The sequence below is a fragment of the Rattus norvegicus genome, chromosome 11 (genome assembly GCF_036323735.1).
Source record: "Rattus norvegicus strain BN/NHsdMcwi chromosome 11, GRCr8, whole genome shotgun sequence".
Lineage (NCBI taxonomy): Eukaryota > Metazoa > Chordata > Mammalia > Rodentia > Muridae > Rattus > Rattus norvegicus.
The window spans coordinates 65,749,392-65,772,739 of record NC_086029.1 but is presented as its reverse complement, the minus strand read 5'-3'; the positions used below and the strand labels follow the sequence as shown (position 1 = coordinate 65,772,739).

Genomic DNA, 23,348 nt, shown 5'->3' with positions numbered 1-23,348 from the left:
TGAGCATGGGAGATCTTTCCATCTTCTGAGGTCTTCTTCAATTTCTTTCCTCAGTGTCTTGAAGTTCTTATTGTACAGATCTTTTACTTGCTTGGTTAAAGTCACACCGAGGTACTTTATATTATTTGGGTCTATTATGAAGGGTGTCATTTCCCTAATTTCTTTCTGGCTTGTTTCTCTTTTGTATAGAGGAAGGCAACTGATTTATTTGAGTTAATTTTATACCCAGCCACTTTGCTGAAGTTGTCTATCAGCTTTAGTAGTTCTCTGGTGGAACTTTTGGGATCACTTAAATAAACTATCATATCATCTGCAAATAGTGATATTTTGACTTCTTATTTTCCAATCTGTATCCCCTTGACCTCCTTTTGTTGTCTGATTGCTCTGGCTAGAACTTCAAGAACTATATTGAATAAGTAGGGAGAGAGTGGGCAGCCTTGTCTAGTCCCTGATTTTAGTGGGATTGCTTCGAGTTTCTCTCCATTTAGTTTAATGTTAGCAACTGGTTTGCTGTATATGGCTTTTAATATGTTCAGGTATGGGCCTTGAATTCCTATTCTTTCCAAGACTTTTATCATGAAGGGGTGTTGAATTTTGTCAAATGCTTTCTCAGCGTCTAATGAAATGATCATGTGGTTTTGTTCTTTCAGTTTGTTTATATAATGGATCACGTTGATGGTTTTCCGTATATTAAACCATCCCTGCATGCCTGGGATGAAGCCTACTTGATCATGGTGGATGATTGTTTTGATGTGCTCTTGGATTCTGTTTGCCAGAATTTTATTGAGTATTTTTGCGTCGATATTCATAAGGGAAATTGGTCTGAAGTTCTCTTTCTTTGTTGTGTCTTTGTGTGGTTTAGGTATAAGAGTAATTGTGGCTTCATAGAAGGAATTCGGGAGTGATCCATCTGTTTCAATTTTGTGGAATAGTTTGGATAATATTGGTATGAGGTCTTCTATGAAGGTTTGATAGAATTCTGCACTAAACCCGTCTGGACCTGGGCTCTTTTTGGTTGGGAGACGTTTAATGACTGCTTCTATTTCCTTAGGAGTTATGGGGTTGTTTAACTGGTTTATCTGTTCCTGATTTAACTTCGGTACCTGGTATCTGTCTAGGAAATTGTCCATTTCCTGAAGATTTTCAAGTTTTGTTGAATATAGGTTTTTATAGTAAGATCTGATGATTTTTTGAATTTCCTCTGAATCTGTAGTTATGTCTCCCTTTTCATTTCTGATTTTGTTAATTTGGACGCACTCTCTGTGTCCTCTTGTTAGTCTGGCTAAGGGTTTATCTATCTTGTTGATTTTCTCAAAGAACCAACTTTTGGTTCTGTTGATTCTTTCTACGGTCCTTTTTGTTCCTACTTGGTTGATTTCAGCACTGAGTTTGCTTATTTCCTGCCTTCTACTCCTCGTGGGTGTATTTGCTTCTTTTTGTTCTAGAGCTTTTAGGTGTGCTGTCAATCTGCTGACATATGCTCTTTCCTGTTTCTTTCTGCAGGCACTCAGCGCTATGAGTTTTCCTCTTAGCACAGCTTTCATTGTGTCCCATAAGTTTGGGTATGTTGTACCTTTATTTTCATTAAATTCTAAAAAGTTTTTAATTTCTTTCTTTATTTCTTCCTTGACCAGGTTATCATTGAGTAGAGCATTGTTCAATTTCCAAGTATATGTGGGCATTCTTCCTTGATTGTTATTGAAGACCAGTTTTAGGCCGTGGTGGTCCGATAGCACACATGGGATTATTTCTATCTTTCTGTACCTGTTGAGGCCCGTTTTTTGACCAATTATATGGTCAATTTTGGAGAAAGTACCATGAGGAGCTGAGAAGAAGGTATATCCTTTTGCTTTAGGATAGAATGTTCTATAAATATCCGTTAAGTCCATTTGAGTCATGACTTCTCTTAGTCTGTCTACATCTCTGTTTAATTTCTGTTTCCATCATCTGTCCGTTGATGAGAGTGGGGTGTTGAAATCTCCCACTATTATTGTGTGAGGTGCAATGTGTGTTTTGAGCTTTAGTAAGGTTTCTTTTACATATGTAGGTGCCCTTGTATTTGGGGCATAGATATTTAGGATTGAGAGTTCATCTTGGTGGATTTTTCCTTTGATGAATATGAAGTGTCCTTCCTTATCTTTTTTGATGACTTTTAGTTGGAAATTGATTTTATTTGATATTAGAATGGCTACTCCAGCCCGCTTCTTCTGACCATTTGCTTGGAAAGTTGTTTTCCAGCCTTTCACTCTGAGGTAATGTCTGTCTTTGTCTCTGAGGTGTGTTTCCTGTAGGCATCAGAATGCAGGGTCCTCGTTGCGTATCCAGTTTGTTAATCTATGTCTTTTTATTGGGGAGTTGAGGCCATTGATGTTGAGAGATATTAAGGAATAGTGATTATTGCTTCCTGTTATATTCATATTTGGATGTGAGGTTATGTTTGTGTGCTTTCATTCTCTTTGTTTTGTTGCCAAGACGATTAGTTTCTTGCTTCTTCTAGGGTATAGCTTGCCTCCTTATGTTGGGCTTTACCATTTATTATCCTTTGTAGTGCTGGATTTGTAGAAAGATATTGTGTAAATTTGGTTTTGTCATGGAATATCTTGGTTTCTCCATCAATGTTAATTGAGAGTTTTGCAGGATACAGTAACCTGGGCTGGCATTTGTGTTCTCTTAGGGTCTGTATGACATCAGTCCAGGATCTTCTGGCCTTCATAGTTTCTGGCGAGAAGTCTGGTGTGATTCTGATAGGTCTGCCTTTATATGTTACTTGACCTTTTTTCCGTAATGCTTTTAATATTCTTTCTTTATTTTGTGCGTTTGGTGTTTTGACTATTATGTGACGGGATTTGTTTCTTTTCTGGTCCAATCTATTTGGAGTTCTGTAGGCTTCTTGTATGCCTATGGGTATCTCTTTTTTTAGGTTAGGGAAGTTTTCTTCTATGATTTTGTTGAAGATATTTACTGGTCCTTTGAGCTGGGAGTCTTCACTCTCTTCTATACCTATTATCCTTAGGTTTGATCTTCTCATTGAGTCCTGGATTTCCTGTATGTTTTGGACCAGTAGCTTTTTCTGCTTTACATTATCTTTGACAGTTGAGTCAATGATTTCTATGGAATCTTCTGCTCCTGAGATTCTCTCTTCCATCTCTTGTATTCTGTTGGTGAAGCTTGTATCTACAGCTCCTTGTCTCTTCTTTTGGTTTTCTATATCCAGGGTTGTTTCCATGTGTTTTTTCTTGATTGCTTCTATTTCCATTTTTAATTCCTTCAACTGTTTGATTGTGTTTTCCTGGAATTCTTTCAGGGATTTTTGTGTCTCCTCTCTATGGGCTTCTACTTGTTTATTTATGTTTTCCTGGAATTCTTTCAGGGATTTTTGTGTCTCCTCTCTATGGGCTTCTACTTTTTATTTATGTTTTCCTGGAATTCTTTCAGGCATTTTTGCGATTCCTCTCTGTATGCTTCTACTTGTTCTCTAAGGGAGTTCTTCACGTCTTTCTTGAAGTCGTCCAGCATCATGATCAAAAATGATTTTGAAACTAGATCTTGCTTTTCTGGTGTGTTTGGATATTCCATGTTTGTTTTGATGGGAGAATTGGGCTCCGATGGTGCCATGTAGTCTTGGTTTCTGTTGCTTGGGTTCCTGTGCTTGCCTCTCGCCATCAGATTATCTCTAGTGTTACTTTGTTCTGCTATTTCTGATAGTGGCTAGACTGTCCTCTAAGCCTGTGTGTCAGGAGTGCTGTAGACCTGTTTTCCTCTCTTTCAGTCAGTTATGGGGACAGAGTGTTCTGCTTTCGGGCGTGTAGTTTTTCCTCTCTACAGGTCTTCAGCTGTTCCTGTGGGCCTGTGTCTTGAGTTAACCAGGCAGCTTTCTTGCAGCAGAAAATTTGGTCTTACCTGTGGTCCCGATGCTCAAGTTCGCTCGTGGGGTGCTGCCCACGGGCTCTCTGCAGCGGCAGCAACCAGGAAGACCTGTGCCGCCCCTTCCGGGAGCTTCAGTGCACCAGGGTTCCAGATGGTCTTTGGCTTTTTCCTCTGGCGTCCGAGATGTGTGTGCAGAGAGCAGTCTTTTCTGGTTTCCCAGGCTTGTTTGCCTCTCTGAAGGTTTAGCTCTCCCTCCCACGGGATTTGGATGCAGAGAACTGTTTTTCCGGTCTGTTTGCTTCAGGTTCCGGCGGTGTCTCAGGCAGGGGTCCTGCCGCTCCTGGGCCCTCCCCCACGGGAGCCCAGAGGCCTCATACAGTTTCCTCTTGGGCCAGGGATGTGGGCAGGGGTGGGCAGTGTTGGTGGTGTCTTCTGCTCTGCAGCCTCAGGAGTGCCCACCTGACCAGGCGGTGAGGCCTCTTTCCCAAGGGGTCTGGGAGCAGAGAGCTGCTGCCGGCTGGGATCCGCGGGTGTGGGACCTCAGGCAAACACAGGACGTGCCCGGTCGTAGATGAACTCTGCCTCTGTGTGTCCGGATCTCACCAGGCAGCTTTCTTGCAGCAGACAAGTTGGTCTTACCTGTGGTCCCGAGGCTCAAGTTTTCTCGCGGGGTGCTGCCCATGGGCTCTCTGTGGCGGCAGCAACCAGGAAGAGTTGTTTTAAGTTCTTTAGTGTGTTAAAAATTTTACTTCCTGTAACAACCCTATGAGATTGGTAACACAGTTGTCACCCATGAATGAAACAGAAATGAAACAGAATTTCTGCCAATATGATTGGCTCAACCTTATATTACTTTAGAGGGTACATATTAGCCTGAACCCAGGCAGAAAGACTCTGAGAATTCCAGTTTGTCTTCATTTGTTCATGAAGCTCTTTTGACTTGTATAATATATTCTGCATCTGTTAAGATAATGGAGAAGTGTCATCAGTAAACTAAATGGACCCTAGCTACCAACCATTTAACTGATGTGTGACCTGTTCATATAGAAACCCATGAAATATTTGTATTATTGTTTCCATTCTTTAAAGTTACCACATTTGGCTGGAGAGATGGCTTAGTGGGTAAGAACTCTTGCTCTTATTCCGAAGAATCTGAGTTCAGCTCCTACCACCCATGTTTGGAGGCTCACGACTGCCTGCTAACTCTAAGTTCAGGGGATCTTATACCCTCCTTGGCCTACTCACTCACTCCAGAAGTGTGACATCTACATAGACACGTACACGTAAATAAAAATAAAGACAAAACCAAATCTTTACAAAACTTTTTAACTGTCAGAAAATATAAAGGCATTTTTAGATCAATCCACAATTTAAAGGCTATTGCAAATGGGTTGCCAGGCTGCTTCTTTATGTCTATGTAGAAAGCGTGTTAGTACATTTGCATATTTCCTTTAGTTTAAAAGGCATCAAAAAATGGTGAGTCAGGTGTGAGGCTGTCTCAGAAGTCAGTGGCTCAGTTTGGCCCATGGGCTGTAGTTTGCCGGCCCTGTTGTGCACTTCTTTAGTGCAGATTTATACACTGCTTTTCATGCATCATAGGAAAGCTTGACCTCCAGCAAATGATCTCTGTGCTTTGGGTATGTTTAATTAATAGTGATTTTATTAGTCAGGATTCTCTAGAGAAACAGGACTTGTGACAGAGTCAAGGACTTTGATATGGGGATTCATCACATGATTGTGGAATTCAGGACCTCCTACCAGCTGCAGTGTGGAAACTGGCAGCCCAGCAACACGAGTAATATAGTTCAGCTTGAAACCAAAGGCCTGATAACCAGGGCAGTAGACAGCCCAACTTTTATTCTGAGTCCAGCGGCTCAAGGACCTGTGCAGGGAAAGAGTAGGAAACACACAGCACATGCAGGCCCACAATCTGAAGTTCTGATGTTTCAAGACAAGAGTTGAGTGCCTCAGCTCAAGCAGAGCTTGAATTGGCCTGCCTTTGTTTTATGCTTCTACTACCCTTGAGGGGACACACTGATGAGAAAGGATTGTCTTTGCTCATCTATATCTGCAAATGCTCATCTCCTCCAGGAACACATTGACAGACACACTTGGAAGTAACATTTTACCAGCTCTCTGGTCATAACCCAGTTATGTTGACACATAGAATTAACTGTCCTGTGCCTTTCTCAATGAGATTTGAGTGACTGATGGGCTCCTGATTCGTTAGGACTGTGAGGTAAAAGCACAGAGTGAGGGTTGTTGTGATTTGGGTTTTCCCCAGCCTAATATTGTAGAATGTTCCTTTCCATGATGATTTAAGACAAAATTTAAGAGTCAGGTTCCATGGATCCTCTATACCTGCCTGTTACTTTAACTACATCAGAGTGACATATTCCACAAATCTTTTCCTCTTCAAGTTTTGTTTTTATTAGCATATATTATTTGTAATGATATGGGTTTTATTATAACATCTTTGTACATGAACGTGTATTTCATCCATGTTCTCCTCCACTAATCCTTTCCATCTTTCCAAGAACCCCCTCTTCCTTCTACCACTGTGCATGCATGTGTGAGTGTGTGTGTGTGTGTGTGTGTGTGTGTGTGTGAATTTCAATAGGTTTATTTACAGGACCCTGGGTGGGAACTACTTGTTTATACCAAATTATGGAGAAGTTTTTCTTGTCCTGCTTTGCTATTGCTGTGGTAAATACCATGACCATAAGCAACTTGGGGAAGAAATGGTTTATTTTATTTTATATTTCCAGTTCTCAGTGAAAGGAAATCAGTGCAGGAACCTGAAGCAGGGGCCATGGAGGATGGCTGGTTATTATCAAAAAGCAGGCTGAGCAAGCTAATAAACAGCTAACCAGCTTGCTCCTCTGTCAGCTGTATATTGTGTATACATTCTCAAAAAGGGGTGAGTCCCCTTGACAGGATGCTGATGGGTCTGATCTTGCACAGATCTAAGCATTGAACCACAGCTTCTGTGCATTCAATAGTACAGCTTCTGTGTCTTGCCCAGAAGTTGGTGTGCACACTTTCTTCCTCCTCCTGCTCTTACACTCTTTCTGATTCTTTTTTTTTTTCTGTAATGTTCTCCAACTCTTGGAGGTAGTCTGGGCCACTTAGAGCTTGTCATTCAAAGTTATTTATTCTCTGTTCTTTGACAGGATACAAGTTTCTATAGTCTCTGCTGACCACTGCAGAAAAGGTTGGCCAAAGCAGAGAGTAGAACGATTCTGTGAGCATAAACATGGCTGTTGGAGAAGGCAGTTTGACAGGCACATCCTGTCCAGTTAGCAAAATAAGAGCAGCATCTTCCTCACTAGGGGCTTTGACTGCCCCCAGAGCTCTATGCTTTTGGACAGGTTTGTGGTTCCAGATGTGCATCCTGTCCCATAGAACAGCCATCAAGTCCAGTAAGAAAGCAGTTAGTTAACCCCAGAACAGACTTGCCACTGTTGCACAACTGGGCCCATCTTCCCTGGCTGGAGTCCACAGCTGTGTGCCTATTGATGTTAATTCTTCCCAGAAGCCTGCTTAGCATCTTCCAGGCTAGGGAAGGCTAGCCAGCCGAGAGGAAACTTCAAGCACAGTTCTAGCTTGCTTTCTCCTTGTCGTGGGACTAAATCATGTGTCATCTTTAGGGCCTTAATAACCACTTGTTCTTGTGGGAAAGCAATAGGCGTAATGGTCTATATCCTTTTGAGAGCTTCTGGAGCCTCCCAGTCCACAGCTCTTGGAAACATGTACCCTCCATCTTACCCCTGATTTGTTTTCCTTGAGTTCATAGATACATAGACACACATAATTCTTTTTCCTTGATTATTCTAGAAACTGTTGGCTGTCACTAAAACAATGGGCCTTAAAAATAGGCTACTTCATCAATGCAGTAGAAAGTGGGGCTTTTAGTAGGTCAAAATGACTTTTTATGTGTTTTTCTGAGCATTTCAGGCAGAGATAATTGCTTGGGGACTGGGAGTAGCCATTTATACAGTGTCAATGATGATCTGAATGAGAGAGCTATGTATATTAACTGGAAACTTTGACAATGGAGCACTTGGGCGATCTTGTATCCCTTTTTGAGAGTTCTCCTGTTTGCACGTGTAAGTGAACACTTGTGTGGGAAGAGATTTTAATCTCACTCTTGACTCCTTATTTCCTGACTGAATTTTCATGAAGGAAAATTACCATGTATTAAAAGGCAAGTAATTTTTTTCATAGGTATGAAGTCTGCTAATGTATCGGCTAGATGGAACTCACTCAGTGAATCTTTCTTTCTTAACAATTGCATATTTCTGCAGTACACAGTCTTACTGAAGAATATTCTCTTCTTAATGCTCTTTAAAATGATAATTTGACTTGATTATGTTCTTTTCTTCTTCCCAGAAAGTACCAATATACTACGTCTTCTTTCAAAGGGAAGTTTAAAACTGAAGTTAAAAAGGCAGAAGAAGCAGTCAAGATGGGTATGTAGGTTTCTACATCCAAATCATTATGGTTCATCCACTTAGCAAATGCTAGTCAAGCACTTATTCTCAGTAAAACACTGCTCTAGGCATTGAGGGTACTGTCACTGTTGGGCAAATGCACCTCCAGTCTCTGGAATTTAAAAGTGCACTGTATATCTCTGGTTTAATAATGATATAATTTAGTATCTTTTTTACATTTACCCACCTCATTCGTCTGTGAGAGAGTGTGTGTGTGTGCGTGTGTGTGCATGTGTGTGCATGTGTGTGCGTGTGTGTGTGTGTGTGTGTGTGTGTGTGTGTGTGTCTGTGTGTCTGTGTGTCTGTGTGTTGGTCAACAAACACTTGCAGCAATCAGTTCTTTCCTTTCATGATGTAGGTTCTGGGCTCTCACTCAGGTCATCTAGCTTGGTGGCATGTAGGTGCCTGCTAGCGTGCTATCTCACTGACTACAATTTAGTATCTTAAGTGTGATCCCTATACTAGACAGAGTTACTATTGCTGTGATAAGGCACAGAAAGCAACCATGGGAGTAAAGAGTTTGACTTATTCACTTTCTTTATAACAGTTCTTCATTGAAATGCAGTGAGGACAGGAGCTCAAGTAGGGCAGAAACCTGGAGGCAGAAGCTAGTCCAGAATCCATGGAGGGGTACTATTTATTGGCTTGCTCCTTGTGACTTACTCAGCCTGCTTTTTCATAGAACCTAGGATGACCAACGCTCTCACACCAACCACAAATTTATAAAATATATAAATGTCCTGGAGACATTTTCTCAATTGAGCTTTCTCACTCTTGGATAACTATAGCTTGTGCCAAGTTGACATAATGCTAGCCAGCAAAATCCTCCAACATATTAAGAATTAATTGATATGTTGGAAACCCTGGATGTTATGATGCTGTGTTAGCTCATGTTAATGATGAACATTGCCTTCATTATGGGAAGTATTTTCTTTCCATTTGAATTTGGCAGGTTAGCCAGCAAGCTTCCTGGATCTATGTGTCTATACCCCACAGTGCATATATACACACATGCAGCCTTGCCTTTTTATGTTGGTGAGTGGATTTTAAACTCAGCTCCTCATGGTTGCCAAGTGGGCACTCTTACCCACAGTGACATCTTCCACCTGCCTCAACTAGAAGAGTTGAAATGAGTGATCTCTTTGAGGAACAGGTGATTTTCAGATTGTGGTCTCTGTGCCAGCCTCAGTGGTCATGGCTACAAGTATAGGAAACATGTGCTTAGAAATGGCTTGGAAGAATCTGCGTCTTATGTAACTTTTGTGCTTCCGCTCCCAGCCGAACTACTGTTTAAAGAGGTGCAAGCCAAAGTAAACCAGCCTGACAGAATTGTGTTGTCTTCTGCCAAGGTATGATGGGCAAAAAGTCCTCTTCAGTGGCGAGCAAGGCCCTGTGCTTTTTTCCTGAACACTGTTGTCTCTGATCATGTACTCCAGATGAGCTCAAAAGATATTGGTGGTTTTAGCACAGGTAAACAGATGGTGTGAGTGCAGAGAGGGGAAAGGAGGCCAAATGAGAAGGGGGAAGGCTGAGGTGGAGCAAAGATGAGCAGGAACTGGGATGAGTTTGGAGCAGGATGAAAGAGCTTTACAGTCAATTTCTTTAAAACGAAAAGGAAAGCACTACAAGAAAAAGAGAAAATAATGAAAAAAAATGGCAGAAAAATATCTAGCTTATGAAGCATCCTCAAAAATATCTATTCAAATTATAGCTCTCCATGGACTCAGATAAATGGGGAAAGCAAGAAGAGGGCTAATAAGCAATCCTTCTTCCCAGCACTAGGAATCATAGACCATAATTATGAATATTAATCACAACACTTCCAGCTTACAAAGCTCTTTTCTTGTGAGTTGGTTCGCACAGTTCATAAACAACCTCTGTAATCCTTGTAATATGCCCACGAGGAAGGCACGTTTATAAAGAACTATAATTATTAATTATAGCATACTGCAGCTAACCAAAAAAGAATATAACTGCAAGATATGCACTGTAAATCTGCTGTTACCAAAACTGTGGCATAACACTTCCACCACGGTGATTGATGAAGCACTGCATCAACTTGCTTGTGTGCAGAGGTGAGCAGGAATGAGGAGAGGAATTGCCTTCTCTATTACGTCTGCTGCAGGTTAAATACGTAAGTCTTAGCAGGGATTTGGCCATAACTCTGAGAGTCAGAGACCCAGGTCTAGTCTACAGGTCACACAGAAGGGACAGAGTCAGAGAGGAGGAGGCCTTAATACCCCAAGCAAAGCAAAAGCATGGCTTTCTCAAGATTCTCATATTCATGCTGCCATCTTAAAGAAAAAAGTAAATCTATCTTATTTTTAATGTTTTTGATGCTTTAAGCTTTTTAAATTTTGTTTCTGAGATTATCAATGCCCCGTGCCTTCTGTGCATGAGACAAATAGACTCTCACGGCTCAGGGTGTAATTTCTCATCTCTGTGCCTTTGCTCTGGGCTGAGTGCTCTGTCAGGAAAGGTGAGCTGTCTTTGGCCCACTTGCTTTGTATCTCTGAAGTGTTGTGGCTACTTTAATGCAGAGAAGACTGCAAAGTGGAATGACCTGAACTTTCGAACTCTTACATGCTTTCAGGAAACTTAATATGATTCTTTTTGAACTCTACCTCTCCCCTTTTAACTTAAAAGACAGTGAAAGTGGTGCTCTATTAAGAATGAAGCCACCAAGAGTGGCACCATCAAGAGATGTTAACAGTCGTATGTGATGGGTGAGCTCTTTCTTTTTTTTTTATTGATATAATTTTACTATTTATTAAAGTAGAAAGCAGATGGATGTGTATTCTAAAGAAAGAATGTGATGTTTATTTTTACATGAAGAATTAACCCTGGCTGAACATTTGATGCTGCAGCATGTAAGGCATAGTAAATATTCTTCAAAAGTGATTAATACTTTATTTTCTAACCAGCAACGTCGAGAATGCTACTTTAATAAATATAAAACATAAAGTGGCAGAAGTAAGTTTATCATTCAAAGAGATACTAATTTTATATTTACATGCTGATGAATGATGATAGAAAAATATTTGCAAAAGTTTTGCTCTCTGTAATTAAACCATCATTTAAAAAATAAAAATAGAAACATAAAACTTGGAATGTCCAGTAAAACACTATGGCCCATAATATACAGTAGTCATGAATCTTTTTTTTTTTGTTTTAATTTTATTGTGTTTTAAGCAACCATTGTTTTTCTGCCAAACTGCTTAATCTTTTTGCAATAATTTGTTAATAATAACCCACTCAGGGAACATTTCCTGGCTGTGTCATGAAGGAAAATGTGAAATTTCATGGTTGTTTTGTGTTTCTAACACAAAAAGTTATAGTTCAGATTCTCAGGGAATACAATTCAATACACTGTGTCTAAATCTGTAGAATGGAACGCAGCACAGTGACTGTATTGTGTTTTTTTTTTTTTTAATTAACTTGAGTATTTCTTATATACATTTCTTTTTTTTTAAATTTATTTAATACTTAATGATAATTCTTTGGTTTCCGGGCAAACATCGCCCTCCCCCCACCCCTTCCTTATGGGTGTTCCCCACCCCACCCTCCCCCCATTGCCGCCCTCCCCCCATAGTCTAGTTCACTGGGAGTTCAGTCTTAGCAGGACCCAGGGCTTCCCCTTCCACTGGTGCTCTTACTAGGATATTCATTGCTACCTATGAGGTCAGAGTCCAGGGTCAGTCCATGTATAGTCTTTAGGTAGTGGCTTAGTCCCTGGAAGCTCTGGTTGGTTGGCATTGTTGTACCTATGGGGTCTCCAGCCCCTTCAAGATCTTCCAGGTCTTTCTCTGATTCCTTCAACGGGGGTCCTATTCTCAGTTCAGTGGTTTGCTGCTGGCATACGCCTCTGTATTTGCTGTATTCTGGCTGTGTCTCTCAGGAGCGATCTACATCCGGCTCCTGTCAGTCTGCACTTCTTTGCCTCATCCATCTTGTCTAATTGGGTGGCTGTATACGTATGGGCCACATGTGGGGCAGGCTCTGAATGGGTGTTCCTTCAGTCTCTGTTTTAATCTTTGCCTCTCTCTTCCCTGCCAAGGGTATTCTTGTTCCCCTTTTAGAGAAGGAGTGAAGCATTCACATTTTGATCATCCTTCTTGAGTTTCATTTGTTCTAGGCATCTAGGGTAATTCAAGCATTTGGGCTAATAGCCACTTATCAGTGAGTGCATACCATGTATGTCTTTCTGTGATTGGGTTGGCTCACGCAGGATGATATTTTTCAGTTCCAACCATTTGCCTATGAATTTCATAAACTCGTTGTTTTTGATAGCTGAGTAATATTCCATTGTGTAGATGTACCACATTTTCTGTATCCATTCCTCTGTTGAAGGGCATCTGGGTTCTTTCCAGCTTCTGGCTATTATAAATAAGGCTGCGATGAACATAGTGGAGCACGTGTCTTTTTTATATGTTGAGGCATCTTTTGGGTATATGCCCAAGAGAGGTATAGCTGGATCCTCAGGCAGTTCAATGTCCAATTTTCTGAGGAACCTCCAGACTGATTTCCAGAATGGTTGTACCAGTCTGCAACCACACCAACAATGGAGGAGTATTCCTCTTTCTCCGCATCCTCGCCAGCATCTGCTGTCACCTGAGTTCTTGATCTTAGCCATTCTCACTGGTGTGAGGTGAAATCTCAGGGTTATTTTGATTTGCATTTCCCTTATGACTAAAGATGTTGAACATTTCTTTAGGTGTTTCTCAGCCATTCGGCATTCCTCAGCTGTGAATTCTTTGGTTAGCTCTGAACCAGATATTTTAATACGGTTATTTGTCTCCCTGCGGTCTAACTTCTTGAGTTCTTTGTATATTTTGGATATAAGGCTTCTATCTGTTGTAGGATTGGTAAAGATCTTTTCCCAATCTGTTGGTTGCCGTTTTGTCCTAACCACAGTGTCCTTTGCCTTACAGAAGCTTTGCAGTTTTATGAGATCCCATTTGTCAATTCTTGATCTTAGAGCGTAAGCCATTGGTGTTTTGTTCAGGAAATTTTTTCCAGTGCCCATGTGTTCCAGATGCTTCCCTAGTTTTTCTTCTATTAGTTTGAGTGTATCAGGTTTGATGTGGAGGTCCTTGATCCACTTGGACTTAAGCTTTGTACAGGGTGATAAGCATGGATCGACCTGCATTCTTCTACATGTTGACCTCCAGTTGAACCAGCACCATTTGCTGAAACTGCTATCTTTTTTTCCATTGGATGGTTTTGGCTCCTTTGTCAAAAATCAAGTGACCATAGGTGTGTGGGTTCATTTCTGGGTCTTCAATTCTATTCCATTGGTCTATTTGTCTGTCTCTGTACCAATACCATGCAGTTTTTATCACTATTGCTCTGTAATACTGCTTGAGTTCAGGGATAGTGATTCCCCCTGAAGTCCTTTTATTGTTGAGGATAGTTTTAGCTATCCTGGGTTTTTTATTATTCCAGATGAATTTGTAAATTGTTCTGTCTAACTCTTTGAAGAATTGGATTGGTATTTTGATGGGGATTGCATTGAATCTGTAGATCGCTTTTGGTAAAATGGCCATTTTTACTATATTAATCCTGCCAATCCATGAGCATGGGAGATCTTTCCATCTTCTGAGGTCTTCTTCAATTTCTTTCTTCAGTGTCTTGAAGTTCTTATTGTACAGATCTTTTACTTGCTTGGTTAAAGTCTCACCGAGGTACTTTATATTATTTGGGTCTATTATGAAGGGTGTCGTTTCCCTAATTTCTTTCTCGGCTTGTTTCTCTTTTGTATAGAGGAAGGCTACTGATTTATTTGAGTTAATTTTATACCCAGCCACTTTGCTGAAGTTGTTTATCAGCTTTAGTAGTTCTCTGGTGGAACTTTTGGGATCACTTAAATATACTATCATATCATCTGCAAATAGTGATATTTTGACTTCTTCTTTTCCGATCTGTATCTCCTTGACCTCCTTTTATTGTCTGATTGCTCTGGCTAGAACTTCAAGAACTATATTGAATAAGTAGGGAGAGAGTGGGCGGCCTTGTCTAGTCCCTGATTTTAGTGGGATTGCTTCAAGTTTCTCTCCATTTAGTTTAATGTTAGCAACTGGTTTGCTGTATATGGCTTTTACTATGTTTAGGTATGGGCCTTGAATTCCTATTCTTTCCAGGACTTTTATCATGAAGGGGTGTTGAATTTTGTCAAATGCTTTCTCAGCATCTAATGAAATGATCATGTGGTTTTGTTCTTTCAGTTTGTTTATATAATGGATCACGTTGATGGTTTTCCATATATTAAACCATCCCTGCATGCCTGGGATGAAGCGTACTTGATCATGGTGGATGATTGTTTTGATGTGCTCTTGGATTCGGTTTGCCAGAATTTTATTGAGTATTTTTGCGTCGATATTCTTAAGGGAAATTGGTCTGAAGTTCTCTTTCTTTGTTGTGTCTTTGTGTGGTTTAGGTATAAGAGTAATTGTGGCTTCATAGAAGGAATTCGGGAGTGATCCATCTGTTTCAATTTTGTGGAATAGTTTGGATAATATTGGTATGAGGTCTTCTATGAAGGTTTGATAGAATTCTGCACTAAACCCGTCTGGACCTGGTCTCTTTTTGGTTGGGAGACCTTTAATGACTGCTTCTATTTCCTTAGGAGTTATGGGGTTGTTTAACTGGCTTATCTGTTCCTGATTTAACTTCGGTACCTGGTATCTGTCTAGGAAATTGTCCATTTCCTGTAGATTTTCAAGTTTTGTTGAATATAGGCTTTTATAGTAAGATCTGATGATTTTTTGAATTTCCTCTGAATCTGTAGTTATGTCTCCCTTTTCATTTCTGATTTTGTTAATTTGGACACACTCTCTGTGTCCTCTCATTAGTCTGGCTAAGGGTTTATCTATCTTGTTGATTTTCTCAAAGAACCAACTTTTGGTTCTGTTGATTCTTTCTATGGTCCTTTTTGTTTCTACTTGGTTGATTTCAGCTCTGAGTTTGATTATTTCCTGCCTTCTACTCCTCCTGGGTGTATTTGCTTCTTTTTGCTCTAGAGCTTTTAGGCGTGCTGTCAAGCTGCTGACATATGCTCTTTCACCAGGCAGGTTTCTTGCATCGGAAAAGTTGGTCTTACCTGTGGTTCCAAGGCTCAAGTTTGCTCGTGGGGTACTGCCTAAGTCCTCTGCGCCGCTCTTTCCGGGAGCCTCCGTACACCAGGGTTCCAGATGGCGTTTCGTGTTTTCCTCTGGCGTCTGGATGTGTGCAGAGTGCAGTCTATTCTGGTTTCCCAGGCGTGTCTGCCTCTCTGAAGGTTTAGCTCTCCCTCTCACGGGATTTGGGTGCAGAGAACTGTTTATCCTGTCTGTTTCCTTCAGGTTCTGGCGGTGTCTCAGGCGCAGGGGTCCTGCTGCTACTGGGCCCTCCCCTATGGGAACCCAGAAGCCTTATACATTTTCCTCTTGGGCCAGGGATGTGGGCAGGGTTGGGCAGTGTTGGCGGTCTCCTCCGCTCTGCAGCCTCGGGAGTGCCCACCTGACCAGGCGGTGAGGTCTCTCTCCCACGGGGTTTGGGAGCAGAGAGCTGCTGCGGACCGGGATCCGCGGGTGTGGGACTTCCCGGGTGAGCTCTTTCAATGTCTATTCTTAAAAAAAAAAAAAAACTTTTTATTAGTCTATGCCATATAAACTAATGAATCTAGTATAACATTTGCATACATGCATAGAATACAATTTGATTACATTAACTTCATTACCCTCTCCTGTCCCCTTCTGACTCCATTTGACATTTTTTTCTTGCCGAATACTGTCTATAAAAGTCTGTTATTATCTATGAGAAGAATAATAATGGATACTTTCTCTTCTGCCTAATTAGAGGGAATGGAAACATACTAAAGATGGGGGTGATGACAAATCAGTGCATCTGATTAAAAGAAAGTCAGGTTGGGGGCTAGCTTTAGAGCACTCAGAAAAGAAAAAACCTGAGGAATCTATAACATTTGGGTCCATATCAGTCCAGAACTTGATATGAAGGGGACATACTGAAAGGAATACTAACAAAAGTTTTTACTGAAATATACCTCAGTGACTACAGAATTCAGGATTCCTGTTTTCCCAAACAAAAGTCAGAGTCTATATGCATTGAATAAGTCACTCAAGTTTTCATGTAGTTTGCGCCAAAATCCTTCAGTTGTATAGGGAGTAAAATGAAGGCAGAGAGGGCATCTTAGAATGTGCAAAAAGAGAATGGTAGATTTGGACTTAGGGTATATTCTGGAAACACTGGAACGGAAGCTATTACTGTGTGCCCGTTGAGTTCCCACCATTTGACACTGCATTAGACACCATGAACTGTCTCTGCTGCCCCAGAACCTTCTGATGACAGGTATCAGCTCAGCTGCCATCAAGTCAATGTACTTCTGTTTCCACTCAACCAAATATCTTTCTTCAGGATGTAATACAGAAAGCTCTGGAAGATGTGGAAGCAAAGCATAAAGATCTTCGCCAAAAACAGAGGTAAGGCTTAATTAATTAAGGCCTTCTGTTTGTGAAGAACCCCATGCTGTGTCAAGTTCTTATTTCTAAGTGGGTAGATTTTATGGTAGTTATGATGACAATTTCTCTTTATTAGCATGTGATAGATTGGCACATCTTAATGTGATGAAGCTTTCCCATCCAAGACACACATTGTAAAACATGGACGACATTTTTATCGATGTGTACATTTGTGTCTGTCTAATGTTGAAGACAAGCCAGAAGCTCTCTGAGAATTTTAGATTTTATGAAGATGTCTATGTGAAGAGACCCAAGCAGGAGAGCCTATGATAGCTTCACTATCCTTGTTATTTGTTCTTTACTCTGGAGCTTAAAATTTAAAACAAGAATTAATGTTTGAGGGGATATGTCACTTACATGTATTAAAATAAAAATGGCAAGGCTATCTTACAAGACAAATATCTGTTTGTAAGTTTGACTTCTTCACACTCTCAGATGCTGAGTAAGTTAAATTAAAAAAAATTACTGTTGCATAGACCAACTCAGACTTTGAGGACTGACATCTTTGAGAAATTTCTTTTCAGGGAACAGTGGTTAGATCTCAGCATCATTTTGATGATATATTTATACCTTTAAACACAAGCCTAAAATGTTAATTATGCAGATGCCAAAATAATGTTAAAATATTAATACATTTTCCAAAATTATTTAAATTTCATGGAAATTTTTATAAGATTTCTGTTTTACAATTAAAATGATTACATTTATTTAACAAGAACAATTAATAATACATGGGTGTCCAGCCTGCTGAATATCTTTGCACCACATGCATACAGTTCCTACAGAGGTCAAAGCAGGCATCAGATTACACCAGATTTCGAGTTAAAGAGGTTTGTCGCTGTCATTCGAGTCCTCTGAGAGTGCAACAAATGGTCTTAATAGAGAACACATTTTTCCAGTTTGCACTGAACTTGACTTTTGTCCTTCCAACAATGTGTGCTGGATCCCTCCCGATCAAAGAGAGAAAGCTGTAGTGACAGGAACGTGAGGTAGCCATGCTAATTGTCTTAGGCTGCCACACAGCTGTGCAAGGCTCCTATGAGTTCAGGAACCAGCCACAGGATTACTGATTGTCAGTTCGCAACAGATTTGTCACCTCTCATCTAGAATAACATGCACATTAGGCCCAGCAGATGACACATACAATTGAGAAGACATTCATGGTTGTGAAGGTGGGTAAGAGAATGGTGAACATCCGGGTAAGCAATGTTGGGAGACACCTTACTTAATACTAGCTGGAGTGGCATAGAGCCTTGGTTCACATGCATCTGGTGGAGAGAGAGGGTCTTCATTTCTGATGAGTCTGTGTCCTTTGTCATCCTGTCTCAATAAGGCTGTTGTAGGTTCCCATTACCTTTTGATGAGTATTTACACGGGGCATAAGTATCTTTATATCTGTTGACCATTTTGAGAGATCTATCCATATACTTCTTCCTTTTATGTCTTTCTCAACAATATTCTAATCATTCTCTTTCCAAGTCTCTGACAGTTAAGCCATCCCACTGTTAATAACTGATGATTCAGATAATAATCACACAATTCCAAATAAATGTATGATGATGACTATTGCACAAAGCTCTGAACTGTGATGGTTTCCCTCTACTGGTGTCTTTCAGGGTTGTCCCGGAAACATGTTTTTACCCTGCAGTTGTCCACTTCTGGATGGTGCTTGCATAACAGGCAGAAACCTCAGTAAACTGGAACATGTTGTCTGTTCCTCAGTCATTTGATGATAGGGCATACCCCAGGAAGCTCAAGGTGCATGCATGAAAGCAGAGTGTACAAGAGGAGAAACATAGGCACCTGGGCTACTTTTTAGGTAACTTTCTTGTGCCTTCAGGACATGGTCAGGTTGCTGGGTTGCTGCTGCTGTCTGATTGGGTCAAACGGAACCCAGCTCATCATGGTCAGCTCAGGTCTTATGGTAACTTGGTGGGCCACTGTCTGGTCAGTTTCTACTAAGATAGAATAGCAGTCCAAGACTTCTCTGTAAAAGGGAAAATAATTTTGTTTTAGAGTTTCACTATGTATCAACAACTAAACTAGAATTTACTCTGTGGCCTAGACTCAGACGCAGTGATCCACTAGCCTCTGCTCCCTGAGTGAAAGGATTAAAGATATTTGTGCACCACCATGCCTGTGCTTGTAAATCTATAGACAACCAGAGTATCCCATATCATAGAGTGATGATGTCATAGCTTTTAATGCCGTTCTGGGAACCCTTACACTGTCAGTATCCTAGTTTGTTGCAGAATTGAATCTCATGGTAAAGCTTTGTGAGAAAGGTTTTGATTTATATATTACCTTAGGTTTGTATGCATTTAATATTGTATAATACCCATGCCAATAAGTCAACCTCTGAGACCTGGGAAAAGATCCTTTCTGTGGTCATTTGGGGCTGAGAAAGGAAGATTTTTATACTTCTTACCATGCCAAATTAGTTCCTAAAAATCATCTCTCAGTCTTTTCCCCCATGCAGGTGGGACACTGTTTGTGTAGCCTGTGGTGGCCAGGTTGCTGTGACTCTGAGCCAAGTCTGTGTCCCATATCCAGGTGCTTTCTCTAGCTCCAGCAGATTCCTCGTACCATGAAGATCTGTTTCTTGCTTTCTTTCTCTTTACCTCTCCCTTGCTCTCTCCCTCTCTTTTCCTCTCTGTTCTTAACACTTAATAGAAAAGAAAAAAGAAAAACAAAACCAAAAGCTTTATGTATAGGGAAACAACAACAACGACAGCATGAAACAAAGAGCATAGTGCTTACCTAGCCTGTCTATTGTCCATGTAAATTGATGTTATTGGCTTTTATTTATATTTTTTGAATTTTTAGCAAGTGTTAGAGGCAAAACTAGTGAAAATATTTTTGTCACAGTTTAATCTTCATTGGTTATTTGGGAAATTGAGAACACATTGCAAGTGGGAAACCCATGCAGTGTCAGAAATTTTTCTTTTAAGAGCCATGTTTTTTCATAATACTATTGTGATGACTATTCTTGCTTGTCAACTTGATTATATCTGGAATTACCTAAAACACAAAAAGCTGGCACACTTGTAAAGGAAAATTTTTTTAGTTAAATTATTTAAAGTGGGAAGACCCACTTTTAATTCCGGTCTTTTGAGGTGGGAAAATCCACCTGTAATCTGGACCATACCTTTTGCTGGCAGCCTATGTAAAGGACATGGTGATGTATACTGAAGACCAGCTGAGATGGAACAACTTGTTCACTGGGCAACTAGATAAACAGAAATATAAGGGTGAATATTTTAGCAATCTAGAATAAGCTTTTCAATTTGTTAACACTTATCATTACTGAAGCCTGTCCTGGCAGTTTGCAGACTACTGAAAACCCTTGGCATGAACTATTTTACAAACTTAAGGACACAAATGTATTTGGTTACTCTAATTCACCAATTGTGAGAGGCAATGGATTTTGTGACTCTATATATACCTACTGACAGTTTATGGGAAAATAATGAAAATAGCAATGCTGGTCATTGCTTCTAGGATCTCTGGATAAGTTGACAAAGGAAAAGGATGAGTTCTATGGTAAAATCAAGCAACTTCTCATATTTCAATATGGTGTAGGATGACAGTGTACGCAGTAGTAAAATCGACAACCTCCCGATGCGCAGTCTAATGTTTTCTGCACGTGCCTTGGAAGAGAATCTTCTCTCCATTAACTACAGAATGCACGTTATGGAAAATCAATGAGAAGGCTTCATTGAAAGATAGGCTGAATTACAGCAAAAATTCAAATCCAAGCCTGAGGGGATTAATTGATAAAGAATGGGATGCTTTAACTGGGGATGATGATGAATGAGCGTACCCATTTGAGGCTGAGAACTCCAAATCCTCAGTTTTTAAGGGTTTATTTCATCTAAGGAAATAGGCTCTCTCTGCTGTCAAGCAGGAGGTGTACCCCTCACCCCTGAAATATTGCCTTTTATGCCTTTGACAAAGGAAATTAATTCTTCATTGCCTTCTAAACTATCACTGACTTTCTTCAGAGGAGATGTCAGGCAAGACAATACTGACATTCTTCAAGGGCCACTAATAGTTACCTCTGGACCTATAACCTCTAAGGGGGTTCCTGAAGAGCAGATAGAAGAGTTCATAAGCCATGAGGAGGTACGCTATGCTGCTAAAGAGCTTAATGAGTTTACTAATTCATTCAAGCAGAATGAATTTTGGCAAATATGTGTGGGAATGGACTTTAAAGGTGCAGGTTAATGGTAGAAGGTACATGCAACTGAATCAGTCTGAGTTTATTGATACAGGCGCACTGACTGGAGATTCTAGGTTTAATGTAGAAGCTTGTTCAGCTAGAAAAAAAGGTGTCATTTTTGAATGGCTGCTGAAGCAATTGTCAAAAGATGGCCAACTGAAAAGGGGCTGGAGTTGCCTTATATCTCTTGGCTTAGTATTGATAAAAGGATTTAAGGTTCAGAGAAATTGCAGTGCTGGAGTGGGTATACGGTGTAACATACTCCACAATGGGAAGAGTTAGAAGATGTGCTTTTTGCTAATCCTATAAGAAACAAAATGGTGAGAGGGGCGCCAGCATATTTGAAGAGCTTTGTTGTTACCGTTTTTTCTTGTGCTAGAACTTATGGTTGGAGATGCTACTGCTCAGTTGGATGGGTTAAAAGCAGTGGGCTTTATTGGGTCCTGAAGTAGCAGGGGCCAGGTTACAGCACTGAGTCAAAGTCAAGGTGATCATAGTTATAATGGGCAGCATAGGCCCAGCAATGTCCATAATGATCTGACCCATAATGTTCAGGCAGGCAACACGATTTTTATGATGGCATAGACGTTTCATTCTGGGTAATCAATCATGGTGTTTCCAGGCATGAAATAAGAAGCCTACTGCATTTTTGTTTCATCTGTATAAGCAGAAAAATTCTCAAATGAAAGAAAGGCTAAATTGGATTATGGCAAAAAAAATCTTGGCCTGTGAACCAATTTCCAGACTTGAGCCAGTTTGCAGGCCCAGTATCCTTTAGTTCCCCTGAGGAAGGATCTTCCTAAATACCTAAGAGTTGTACTGTTAGCCTTTTTCTAGTTCTTCCCCAGAGGGACCTGTGGTCTTTTACAAGGGTAAGTGAGCACTGGGGGAAAGGAGACAATCAAACTTTTCTGGGTCTTTTGGATGCTGGTTCTGAATTAATACTGATTCTGTAAGATCCCACGAAAAACTGTGGCTCTCTAGTTAAATTAGGGGCTTATAGAGGTCAGGTATTTATGAAGCCTGGCTCACAGTATGTCCAGTGAGTTTTGGAATTCATCCTGTGATTATTTCCCCAGTCACAGAATGTGTGATTGGAAGAGATAAATTCCAACGTTTTCATGACCTGTGAAATGAGGGCTATTACAGTTGTAAAGACTAAAGGAAGAGGAAAACACCAGACGCCATCTGGAACCCTGGTGCACAGAGGCTCCCGGAAAGAGCGGCGCGGATCTTCCCGGTTGCTGCCGCCGAGGAGAGGACTTGGGCAGTACCCCACGAGCACACTTGAGCCTCGGAACCTCAGGGGAGGGTCCAGGAGCGGCAGGACCCCTGCGCCTGAGACACCGCCGGAACCTGAAGGAAACAGACCGGATAAACGGTATCTGTCTAGGAAATTGTCCATTTCCTGAAGATTTTCAAATTTTGTTGAATATAGGTTTTTATAGTAAGATCTGATGATTTTTTGAATTTCCTCTGAATCTGTAGTTATGTCTCCCTTTTCATTTCTGATTTTGTTAATTTGGACACACTCTCTGTGTCCTCTCGTTAGTCTGGCTAAGGGTTTATCTATCTTGTTGATTTTCTCAAAGAACCAACTTTTGGTTCTGTTGATTCTTTCTATGGTCCTTTTTGTTTCTACTTGGTTGATTTCAGCTCTGAGTTTGATTATTTCCTGCCTTCTACTCCTCCTGGGTGTATTTGCTTCTTTTTGTTCTAGAGCTTTTAGGGGTGCTGTCAAGCTGCTGACATATGCTCTTTCCTGTTTCTTTCTGTAGGCACTCAGCGCTATGAGTTTTCCTCTTAGCACAGCTTTCATTGTGTCCCATAAGTTTGAGTATGTTGTATCTTCATTTTCATTAAATTCTAAAAAGTTTTTAATTTCTTTCTTTATTTCTTCCTTGACCAGGTTATCATTGAGTAGAGCATTGTTCAGTTTCCACGTATATGTGGGCATTCTTCCCTTATTGTTATTGAAGACCAGTTTTAGGCCGTGGTGGTCCGATAGCACGCATGGGATTATTTCTATCTTTCTGTACCTGTTGAGGCCCGTTTTTTGACCAATTATATGGTCAATTTTGGAGAAAGTACCATGAGGAGCTGAGAAGAAGGTATATCCTTTTGCTTTAGGATAGAATGTTCTATAAATATCCGTTAAGTCCATTTGGCTCATGACTTCTCTTAGTCTGTCGACATCACTGTTTAATTTCTGTTTCCATAGCGCAAGGCCCTGGGTTCGGTCCCCAGCTC

General features: G+C 40.6%; 1 protein-coding gene across 1 annotated transcript in view; it reads left to right on the top strand.

The window, feature by feature from the left end:
• Positions 1 to 23,348, top strand: part of Morc1 (MORC family CW-type zinc finger 1) — a 205,472-nt gene that overhangs the window by 74,518 nt on the left and 107,606 nt on the right. Inside the window, exons 10-12 of the mRNA NM_001172090.1 lie at positions 8,260 to 8,339; positions 9,639 to 9,709; positions 16,773 to 16,837. Of these exons, the coding sequence (NP_001165561.1) occupies positions 8,260 to 8,339; positions 9,639 to 9,709; positions 16,773 to 16,837 (216 nt within the window). The remainder of the gene's footprint in view (positions 1 to 8,259; positions 8,340 to 9,638; positions 9,710 to 16,772; positions 16,838 to 23,348) is intronic.